Source organism: Papio anubis, chromosome 18 (genome assembly GCF_008728515.1).
Source record: "Papio anubis isolate 15944 chromosome 18, Panubis1.0, whole genome shotgun sequence".
Taxonomy (NCBI): Eukaryota; Metazoa; Chordata; class Mammalia; order Primates; family Cercopithecidae; genus Papio; species Papio anubis.
The window spans coordinates 13,530,091-13,542,532 of NC_044993.1; the positions used below are offsets into that span (position 1 = coordinate 13,530,091).

At 35.6% G+C, this 12,442-nt stretch overlaps 1 protein-coding gene across 2 annotated transcripts in view; it reads right to left on the reverse strand.

Annotated features, from left to right (window-relative positions):
- Positions 1-822: 822 nt before the first annotated feature.
- The window catches only part of CNTNAP4 (contactin associated protein family member 4), a 281,444-nt gene continuing 269,824 nt past the window's right edge, over positions 823-12,442 (reverse strand). For both annotated transcript variants that reach the window (XM_031658079.1, XM_031658080.1), the window contains 3 exons: positions 6,206-6,424; positions 5,799-5,870; positions 823-1,570 (listed from right to left, as the gene is read on the reverse strand). In XM_031658079.1, the coding sequence (XP_031513939.1) occupies positions 1,377-1,570; positions 5,799-5,870; positions 6,206-6,424 (485 nt within the window). In that variant the 3' untranslated portion in view covers positions 823-1,376. The remainder of the gene's footprint in view (positions 1,571-5,798; positions 5,871-6,205; positions 6,425-12,442) is intronic.

Sequence of the window (12,442 nt, forward strand, 5' to 3'; positions counted from 1 at the left end):
AAGGTTATTGATCATTCTTTGATCTCAGTGTATAATACACCCTAATCAGAATGTACCATTCAGCAAGTTGGATTGATTCTTTGTAATTTTTGAGAAATTCACCCCATCGTTTCAGATGAGAAGTTTCTGGAATGACAAATTCAGCGTAGATCATTTGATATGCTATCTCCCCTTAGAGTGTGCACTCTTTAATTACTGATTGTGTAGATCACTGATGGTTGCAGCTCATATTTCAAAAAGTATGTACTGGAAGTCTATGCACAGCAAAATGTACATCTGAAGGGGTATATATTTCCGAATGGGAAATGGAGCTCTATACTTCAATTTGCCTCTTTTTTGGTAATATATAAGATGATTCGTGAAGTATAATCATTGAAGATCAAGGCAAAGTTTGTGATAAACTTCAGAAAAACAGAAATGTAAACCAATAAAGAACTGACATAGGTTTGGGGAAAATATTCTCCTAAGTATATTTCATTTGAGGTATTACAGTTGTAAATTAAAAAATAATTTTTTTGCTGTGTTAAGAACTTTTTAAAATATATCAACAGTTTAGTTGAAAACATTTTACATTCTTTGGGAAACTGGCGTTACTCAGGGTCTTAAGTACTGTCACCAACAAACAATGGTAGCAAATCAATTGGAAAACTTTTTTTAAAAGGAAAGACATTACATACTAATAACCACTGCACTTTGAGTCTTGTTAAATACAACTTGTATGTTCAGAGTTGAAGTCTGACACTCAAAACCAAATGTATTCAACAATGTTAAGAAGAGACAAATAGAATAATGAGCAATACAAACAAAGCAACGACAACAAAACATTTTTCAAGACTATTGATGTATTGTATTGAATATAATACAGAGAAAGGCAAAGGGCTTTATAATGCTTGTGGCCACTGAAGATGCAAACACCGGCCAAACAGGATCTGAGAAGCATTTCCAGGTCTATGAATAACACCATGGGAAGACAAAAGCAAACACAGCAAATGTTCTCAAATAAAGCAAGGTCATTATAGTCCAAATTTAATTTTTACCTCTAACAAAACTTATGTATTACATGGTTAAGAGACCAAGGCTACAGTTTTCACATGTAAAAACTGTAGCCATTAAGCAGGTTAAACTTGTTTTAGATCATACCAGAACAGTTGTAAATTAACAGCAATATCTAATTTCTTGTTCCATAGAATGAATGCTATGAGAAATATATCACTGGACGAGGCTTGGTGGAGCCACCCCAAGACTGGACATGGCAAGATGGCAGTGCTGCAAACCCATTGCCTGTACATTCAGTGTAAGAACATCCGTTTGTCCACTGAGAGCCCCTGGCTATTAAAACAAACTGTCATAATTTTATGTTAAATCATAGCTGCCAATCAGAAGAAGTACTCTTTCTGATTTTCACTGACTGCATTTTGTATATTAAGCTCACTTTTCAGAACAGCCTCAGCACTGTCTACATTCTCTGACCTTTTTGCCTCACTTCTTTTATATAACCTTTTCTGCTGATAAATGCGAACAGCTATGGCAGTGATGCAAAGCAAGATAAAAATCACAACAGCTATCAGACCTAGGGAGAGAAAAGAAATATAAAGTCAGAATTTCTGTCCAAGAAGAAACTGTGCTGACTTCATTGCTTAATAAGTCATCGTAACATTATTTTCCACTTAAGCATCTACTACATACAAATTGGAAATAGAAAAACTTCAGATATTCTGGTTCAAGCAGTATCATCGTATGTTGAGTTTATTTCTGAGTTCTATCAGCCTTGTGGGTTCACCTACGTTTATTCTAAATGCATATTATATCGGATTTACTTAGTGCATTTATATTTAACACAAGGTATTAACTATATGTCTCTAGGACTATGTGGCCACTTCATATTAGTTTTAATTATTTTGAAAGTATAGAGTAGTAGCAACATCATAAAATGATTAACATGTTTTGTGATTAAATATGTAAACATTTTAATGAAATTGTTATTCAATTATTTGTTATACTGTTGAACAGCAGAAATGGGTTATGTAAATAAATCATTTGAACCAATAAAACATAGATATATAGATATGCTTAAATTATTTCTATATGAGGAATGTTGTTTTAACACTTCTAGTTGTAAATACAAATTCTAAGTATTGCAATTCTTAACTATGCCAGTGGTTACCAATGCTGGCATTATATTAGGTCAGTAGTCCTCAAAGTGGGATCTGTAGACCTGTGGTGGTCCCTGGGACACTTTGAGAGGACATGGGGGCTCAAAACTATTTTCATAATAATTCTAAGATGTCTTTTTCACTGTGTTGACATTTCCATTTCCATTTTAATATGGAACCAAATTTGGTATAAAACAAGGTTAGGTAAAATTCCTGGTACTTAGCACAAATTAAGGCAAGGACACAAAACAATAATAGTAATCACTGAATTCATGAAGTAGAAAACATTTCACTGCCAGGCAATTGTAGGAAAAGGCATAAAAACCCAAATTTATTTAAGAATATCCTTAATGAAGCTGTAAAAACTATTCATTTAATTAAATCTGACCCTTGACTGAAAGACTTTCTAACATTTTGTGTGTTAAAATGGGAAATACAAATAAAGTACTTCTGGTTCACTCTGAAGTATGATCATTGCCTCCAGGAAAAGCACTTACGTGAACCTTTGAGTTATGAACTGAATTAGTTGCTTTTCGCTTCATGTAACACCATTTTTATTTGAAAGAATGACTAACAGACAAACTATGGTTGTTCAGACTTGGGTATTTGGTGGATATTTTCTCTAAAATGAATGAAGTAAATGTGTCACTTCAAGAAAAACCATTATACAGCATATGTTGTGAATGACAAAATTCAAGCTTTCAAATGAAAAATTGAACTTGGAAAACAATTTTCTGCCACCAAGAGTGTGAGAGTTGCCTAATACTTAAAGAATTTTCTGATAAGATCAGTGGAGGTACAATCTAACGTCCTTTTCTTAGACAAAAATAGGTACTACGAAAATAGCAATGTGAATCAAATCTCATATGGTAAAACTAAGACTCTATTCTAAAGTAGATGCATACAACTGTAACAGAGTGCACGGAAGTCAAAGATTTGAAGGTTTTTATCAATCACAATAGATTCCTGTGCATATAAACTGCTAGGCCAATTCACCCTGGTCAATTATAGCATGTCCAATAGTCAAGCCAATTTTTCGCTAGGTCAGCCTTACCTGAGAAAGGCAGCAATTCTTTGCTGCTTAATATAAATGTGGTAACCAAATTCTGTACATGAAATCTGAAGAATTCATTACTTAATACGATTGCCTTTGTTATTAGTCACATTAATTAATGAATAACTTAAATCAGAATATTTTTTGTTACATATTTTGCTTCTCATTTTAGAAAAAAATAATCAGTTGAATTGCTATAAATATTTCTACAGGCTAGTTACAGGCCTCTGACTTGAAGAGAAAGATTCTGAACAATTTCAACGTGAAAAATTTCAAAATATGATATAGACAGCAGACAACTGCAATTATAAAATGAATGTTACATTGACCTAGACAGAATATCCAGACAGTCAAAATCAGGGATGGCCTCTGGAACTTGTTTGTTCCATGTATGTAATTTAGCACTTAATTTGGGGAAAGTGCTGTGTCAGGATTTGTTGTGCTCAAGAAAAACTCTGATCACACCTGTTATACCAGAAATATAAAAATAAAAAATAAACTAGTTATTATTAATAAAATGTGGCCAGCCTCTATGATGCTGCATCTAAAGCACTGTGTGAATCTGTTTTTATTAAGATGTATATATAGCTTTCTCTCTGGCTAAATCTGTCTGTATCTGGGTAGCCTGGCCAGAAACCCTCTACCACATCTGGACCACCACCTTTAAATGTATTATTAAATCAATTATCCCATCTTATACCATTCATTTTGTAAGTAAAAAAAAAATCATCTAACATGTAGAACACAGGGGGATTAGCCAATTTGGAAAATCCTTGGATGGATTAATTATTATTATATAGTGGGTGCAATTTATGAGTAACTAGACAATGAACAAAGGATTCTACCACAATTCTGCCAGATTGTGTAACACACTGGAGGACTATACACTATGATTTGGCAGATAAATTGTGTGTGGCCCAGACAAGGCCTTCAGAGGTTACATGGCCATTACCAGATGCTCTGCTTCTGAAGTTCAATCTCTGCAATGACCAAAACCAGACATCATTAGTTTCAGGGACCCTGGCAAGCCCCTGAACTACAAACCTTCCATATTGTTTCTGTCCTGAAAATTTGAGCTAAGTGAGGATTTCACAGATGAACTGTAACTTGTTTCTATTCTAGAATAATATTAGAATGACTTATCAATGCACCTCTTGTTTAATTCTGTAAATCTTGCCAATGATGTTTCAGCAAAATAACAATAGTCTAAAGATTAAATAATTTGTTCTAGCATTGGCTTGATGACTATACACTGCTCTATATTTCCATCTGTCTCTGTGTCTCTATTACCTGAATCTATCCTGGTTGAAGGTCTGGAAAAAAGCAATATTACAAGACTGACACAACTTGCTTGACCAGGAATTGTAGCTTAAACTCTTGGACACATTGTAAATAGTATAGCTTTAAGTGAGTTTTTACTGTATAATGTATTTCTTTTAGACATACAATTATTAACTACTCTTCAAATAGAGTTTGTTTGTTTTGGGTTTTTGGTTTTGCATGTTTGGTGATTAAATGGGAATTCTATATTTTATATCTTTAATTTGCACATCATTAATTTGAGAAACAGAAAAGCAACTGAAATAGCATGGGGGAGTTAATATCCACACAAAGATTTGACTGGTATTATGTGCTGTCCAAATAAAATCCTAACTACTTGAAAGCAATATATGTCTAGATGAATATAAAAAATACACCCAAATGAATCAGGTATAAAGCCACATAAATTGCCCAAGTATATGAATAATCATATTACTGGCACAAAAACTTTAAAAGTATATCTCCCTGGCAATGCAACAGAATAACTGTTTACTTTCTATATCCATATCATATTCAGAGTGTAAAGAAAGGTGAACCACTGAACATTTCAATAATCTGATTAATAACATTCTTAAGAGCATTAATCAAGAGAAAAAAGGCTTGTTTTTTGAGTTGCTTTTGAAAAAAAAAATCAGAGAATATGCTGTCACATTTCCAGGGAGATATGCTTTAAAAGTTTTTAATTCTGCAATTTAAAGTTATTACTAATCACTTTTAGTTCAATAATCTAATATTTGATAAAAACACAACTGAAAGTGTAATATTTAGTTGATAGGAGTATCTTTAAATAGTTTACTATGCAAATATACCCCTTTATTAAGCCTTAAGGCAATACAAAATATATGCTTCTAGTGTTAATCTCAGGTTTTTTCTACTTTTTGCATGGACCTTTCCAGAAGCAGTGATCTGTCCAAGAAGTGAAGAAAAATGAAATTTACTCAAATATATTCACAATTCTCTAGTGATTACATGAGGCTATTTTTAAGCTTTATAATACTCATTACTACATAAGTTACCAATTAATCTTTGAGTGCCATGCTTCAGTGGAATTGTCAATTATTTATACCAAAAATCTCCAAGGAAGCAGATAATTCAGAAAGATTCTAAAGACAATCCAGTACAAATAGTAAATCACCCCATTGTCCTCAGGATTCAGTGCTTGGCACTTGGAGTATGTGCAGATTCTTCACAGTTTCTACAACGCTAAATATTCACCATCATTATTAATAAGAAGAAGAACCAAAGAAGAGCTCATTCATGCTTCTTATTACCTCCAATTACGGCAGAGTCACTTTTGATTGCATTAGCAAGGGGCTCTTTGTCATCTATTGTTCCAGAATGATCTGCAGTTAAAGCACGACAAAGGGGGAAGGTGATATGGGCCAGCAAAAAAAGAACTTTTGAAAAAAATCATAAATGTTTTAAACCAGAGAGAATTATGGAGGTGAATGTGGTATCTCTGTTATTTTCAATTTAAGCAATGTCAATGGCATTGACCCCCATAAATAAGAAGTTGAGCATCTAGAAAAGAAAAGGGAAAGAGAACTAAAAACTAAACAAACAAAACCAACTTTCAGAAGCCATCTTGGGAAGGTAGCCTGAAAGCAACATGAAAAGTTTTCTAAATTTCATGGACAAGCTGGGTTTGTGACTGAGTAGAGGAAGAACCCTAAGTCACCTGCAAACAAGTGTGTCCTTTCCCTTGACGTGGCATCATTGCCAGACTGGGCCACACAGCTGGACTCGGTCACATGTCCTGTAACAGTGACAGGGTCTGGGTGGCTGGGATGCAGAGCTGCCTTCAGAGGGGCCACGTGGCTGAGCTGCACTGCAGAGAGGCAGCCTGTGAAGCCCTGTGCACCTGCCAGTGCAGTCTCCTGGTCCACATCACTGTGTTCTGGAAATTCAAAGACACACCGAAATATTAATAGTGAAAAGTGAAAATGACAATGACGCAGAAACGGAGGATTCTGAGTTTGTTAATGCAATAGGAATAAATATAAAGTTACCAAATTCCTTTTTAATTTTGTCTTTACTAAAAAGATAAAAATCCATTAGTCTTTCCACAACTATTGGTAAGATTTCCAATGTTAATGAAGTCAAGTTTTGAGGCATGGATTATTAAAAATGATAGGGTAAGCTCTCTGGAAACAAAGCAGAAGAACGGGTCAGGTTAAGAAGTGATGAGGGTATCATGATATTTTTAATTTAAATATAGATTATTGCAATGTATTTACAATAGGGCTTGTAGTCAATATCAAGAGGTACGTCCAGAATTTGAAAACAAGTTCAGTACAGCTTTCAAGACTTATGCCATGAAAGTAACAGAAACTAGAGAGAAAATTGAGCCTCTGGACTTCTGTTGTCAGATGCCCAACTTGACAATTTGTTCTGGCTGAAAGCTTTCTGATACTTTATGACTTCACCCAAACATACCAGGAGGATGATACTATCATGCAGTGGAGGCCATACCTCGAAGTTATTAGGGTGTCTCTCTAATTACTCATGCACAGCAATAAAACCCTTCATACCCCTATGCCTTTTCTTCCTGTTTCAATGACAGCCTGTCACTGGGACAGAAATATCTGTGCCCTCTAAAGACAGATAATTTCTTCTTCCTAGTAATAAAAATTTAGTTAGTATGAGACTCTTGTGGAACAGAGACTGGTTTTAATGCTAGGATATTAATTATAATTTCACATTAGAAATATATTAAACATACCCCTTGCTTGGTAAGCATGAAATCTAAACAAGGGAAATTTATTGTAGAGTTTGAAGGCTCAAATATCATCAAAATACAATGCATCCATCCACCCAGTGTGATAAAAAAAAAAAATAGCACAACTATTGATATGGTTTGGCTCTGTGTCCTCATTCAAATCTCATCTTGAATTGTCATCCCCATAATCCCCACGTGTCAAGGGAGGGACCCGGTGGGAGGTGATTGGATCATGGGGGCAGTTTCCCCCATGCTGTTATTGTGATAGTGAGTTCTCATGAGAGCTGATACTTTTATAGGTGTTTGGAAGTTCATCCGTTGTTCTCTCTCCTGCTGCCATGTGAAGAAGGTTTTTGCTTCCCCTTCCCCTTCCCCTTTGCTTTTTGCCATATTATAAGTTTCCTGAGGCCTCCCAGCCATGCGGAACTGTGTTGATTAAACCTCTTTCCTTTATAAACTACCCAGTCTCAGGAAGCTCTTTATAGCAGTGTGAGAACGGACTAATATAACTATCCTCCCCTGCACTGTATATAGGTAGGGAAAGACAAAAGGTGCACTTTAGTCTTTCTTTTGAAAATATGAAAATACGTGAGTGTATATTCAGGGCAACTTGAATGTATGTTCCCGGGAAAGTTAAGTTAAATTAAAAGTAAAAACAATGCAATAGATACTAAGCATATTTAAGTGTATATTATGCGCTAGCCAGTGTTCTAAAAGATTTGCACGCTACTGATGAAACTTTACAGTAGACACTGGAGTGTATTATCCAAGTCACACAGATGAAACAGTTAAGTTCAGAATTTTAACTATTCACCTGAGGTTACACAGTTGTTGGCATTACTGGACCTCTGGCCTACTGTATTCCAAATTATGAGCTTCTTTTGAGATATTGGTTGAGATACTCTTTCTTTTAGTCTGCTTTCAGTCTCTGTAGTGGCTTTTATTTATTTATTTTTAAAATCATTTTTGCTTGAGAGCTAGACTTTAAGTAACCCTAGGCATCTGAGCTCTAATTTTTTTTTTTTTTTTAACAGAGTCTTGCTGTGTTATCCAGGCTGGAGTGCAGTGGCACGATCTCAGCTCCCTGCAGCTTTTGCCTCCCAGGTTCAAGTGATTCTCCTGCCTCATCCTCCCGAGTAACTGGGATTACAGGCATGCACCACCATGCCTGGCTAAATATTTTGTATTTTTAGTACAGTTTTGCCATGTTGGCCAGGCTCGTCTTGAACTCCTGGCCTCAAGTGATCCACCTGCTTCGGCCTCCCAAAGTTGCTGAGATTATAGACATTAGCCACCGCACCTGGCTGATTATATCTAAGTTTTTAAAGAATTTTTTTGGGGGGGGCTCCATTTTCATTCATGTTTTCTATGTAATAATAAAAATCCTGATTGAATGTTTAGTATTATGAATATCATCCTCTATAAAAAGAAAATGGAAAATTAGAGAGATTATATCACTTTCCTGTTGTGAGGGATCTGGTATTGAGCCACGTTCTGACCCACCTTGCTCTTCTTCAGACCCAAAGATAGCACCGAGGGAGCCTCACTCTGCTGCTTACATACGAGGCTGTGAGCTCCTCCAACATCAAGATAACTGCCAACATCCAGCATAATGTCATTACATAGGAGGCAGTTCATCAGTGTGTATGGAATCAAAGAAATCATTTAGTCCACCTTAGCAATCATTCATTTGAATATATGTAGATTTAAACATATATCTATATATATATGAAAAAGACTGCATTCTTGATTTGGAGGTTTTTTTTTTTTTTTTTTTTCTTTAATGAGAAATTAAAAAGAAAATATACTGTCATAGGAGCATAATTCGGACAGTGCTTTTCACATTTCTTCTACAAGGTTAAAATGTTGAATAACATTTCCATAGGCCTTTAAAAAAATCTTCCCTTTTCAGCCCCTCCCCGCCAGACAAGATCGACTTCTCTGGTAATAATCTGATATGAGATATATTTTTAAAGCCTCACACTTACAAATTGAAAACATTTTACCTATTTCAAAATTATTATACAAAAACCATTAACTGCTAAAACTCAAAATGGACACATGGTCAGTTGATATTTATCCTTTTATGAGCTAAAGAAACAAAACAAATATCCTGAGGTTTGAGTATTTTACATGTTATCAGGGGAAGGGAGAGAGACAATAAACATAGAAACAAACAATATCATGACTGATATCGCCATGAAGAAAACAAATTAGACAACGTGATGGCTGTAACTGGAAAAGAAAATTATCCTGATGGATTAGGTTATATTTATGTATTTATTTTAAGGGTGACTTTTTTTGCAGCCCTACTCCCTTAATACACTATGGATATTATTCCAGCATCTTCTGGCTGTATTACTTCTTTTTCAATATTTGTAAGATACCCTGCGATTTTTGAATTTTCATCAGATTGTCCCTAAGTGTGTATCTTATCTCAGTATTCTGCATAGAACATGATAAGCCCTTTCAATCTCAGACACAAAGTTTTTATTTAGCTTGGAAAATTTCATATATTGTGCACACGATTAGTGTTTCACCTTCATCCTTTTTATTCTCTTAGAATGCCAATTTTTCACATTAGGTCTCCTCTATATATTCTCTAAATTCATTTTATTTCCCTCCTGATTTCTATTATTTAGGACTTATATCTCTGTGGGTCAAATACTTCATTCACTTGATCTTCCAGATGCAAAATCAAGTAGAAAAAAGATCATTCTTTCCTTTTAAATTCTTTGTTTGGGAAAAAAAAAATCATATTTTGTAGATCCTCAAGGTCTTTTTCTTGCTTTATGAGAATCTCCTTAAAGTACTCTTACTGAGCCTCACTCATGTTGTTGTCTGTCTCCTTGAATAGCTTTATTTTGATAGAAAATCATTTTGGTTTAATTTTTTCTCCTTTTATTGATGTTGAATGGTTTTAAGTCTGGAGTTGGTTTGTTAGTTTAATTTTTAATCTGCTTGCTGGTACCCAGCCACTGACCACCTTAGGTGGCTCACACCCAGGGCACGTAGACAGTGTGGTGGTCTGGGTGGACCAGGAGCAGAGCTGTAGGCCACGGCCCTGAGAGGAAACCTCTCCTCACCCAACCTTGGGACAGAGAGGGCATGGCCCTAATTTCAGGTCATCTCAGCATCTTGAGAAACAGAGAAAATGGGCACATTAATATTTTCTAATGCTTATCTTTCCCCATGGGGTCCAAGGACCTCTGTAAGGCAAGCAATCCCCAAGATCCAGCAATTCAAATTCCCCCCCGCCCCCACCGAGATTCTTCTAGGCCGGCCCCTGGACTTTCTTCCAACTGAGAAGGTACAAAGCCCCACAAGAACCTCCTCACTGGTTCCCTCCAGGATCCCCCTGCCTGTCCGCCTGGACCAGCAACTCATTTCAGAAGCATCTATGGTGTAGAATTCGAATCGGAAGTGGAGGAAAACTATAAGCAACTCAGCAGCCATCCTCCCAGAATTGAGTGCAAACAAAATTAACAGCTATATTAAGTTGCTCACAAGCAGAGCTGGCCTTAGAAATACATAGCGTCAGATATCTGCTTTGACAGTTGTGCTAATAAGCCAATGGACAAAAATATAAGTTTTTCTTGTTATCTGACTGCCAAAAAGCCAACACAGTGTAATATGTTAGAACAGGGTAGGTGGAGGGAGAAACTGATGACAATGTCTCCTGCTTCACAGAAATCTGGACCAAACAATCATGTTTTAGGTGTTTCTTGTCATAACAATCCTTAACTGACTCAGACTTCTGGGTATTTGGGCCTGTTAAAGAGTAACCCTCAAGTGTATTTTCCAATAAAGGGAGTGACTTCTGCTTGTAAAAAGAAGAAATCTTTTAACAAAAAGGCCTGCAAGAAAAATGGAGTACTGAGAAATTAGAATTTAGTGAAGTGCCCTTCTATGACAGAGAAACGACTGTTTTTTTGAAAGATGTGACAATACATGTAACAACAATTACAAGGAGTGGTTTATGAAATTTCCTGTGGTATAAACAAAAAAATTAAAACTCAGAGAATGAAGTACTTTATAAGTCCTACCTATGAGAAGGAGTCATTTAAAAAGAAAGATCTCAATGTCTGGAATCCATAAAGAAGACTTGCCCCCCCCCAAAAAAATGGTGCAACAAATCAAGAGAGCCAGGGCTAGAACTGAACGGTGCACTTTTACTACTTTATGCAATTCCACCAGGGACTCAACACAAAAAGAGTTAGTGGGAAAGTAAAATGGCAAAGCAGACAAAAAATACTATGCGGATAAAGAGGCAGTTTATCATAAAAGGTATTTGTTTGCCAACTAAACTGACTGTACTGAGTTATAAACTTGAAAGCCTGATTAATGCACAAGTTATGTACAGGCAGCTACCTTAATAGTGACAGGTATTTCTCTTTTGCTTTCAGCATAACCTGTCTCATCTTACGTGTCATGTTACAAGATGCTTCCAAAAATCACAGTGTACTTACAGGTAAGCTAATTAAACTTTCTTTTGTACCCCTTTGGCTTTGAAGCTGGTTTTACTCAAAATATCCTTGAGATGGAAGATTGCCTCTAAAGCTCTTCTGGGGAGACTGAGTAGACATCCTCTTCTCTCAGACCACACATTTTATTTACATCTGGCCTAAATTGCCACTGCAGAAACCTGAGTGTGCTTCCTGAGCTCTGCAGACTCAAAAGAGATAAATGATCCCTATGGGTCATCGCCTCTAAATATACCCAAGCTACTACTCAGAACGAGTGAAAATAATCTCCAGGCTTATAGAAAACTCCTATAACATAAAAATGAACAGAACTCAGAACTTAATTTTACAATGAGTTTTGGAGATAAAAAGCAGATGTAGCACACCCTATTAATGATGGATGAATGTCAACCAAGTTAATTTGATGCAACCTGGTTTTTACCACTACCATCATGAATTATCAACACATTACTGTTAGTGTTCTTGTGCCATTATGTATTTGACACAAAAAATAACAAATAGTAATTATAAATTTCATTCAACTTTCGAGTAGTGACTTTTTTCAGTCATTTTTACAGTGTGTTAAATTATATCATTATTCAAAATGTGGGCATATTTTCCCATGAGAGGTTTTATACAACTTTAATAAGATTATGTAAATATCTTAATTGAGATCTTTTTTTTCCCCATGTGTTGGAATTGTGATCCAGTAATGGCTTAATGAATTGGCAAA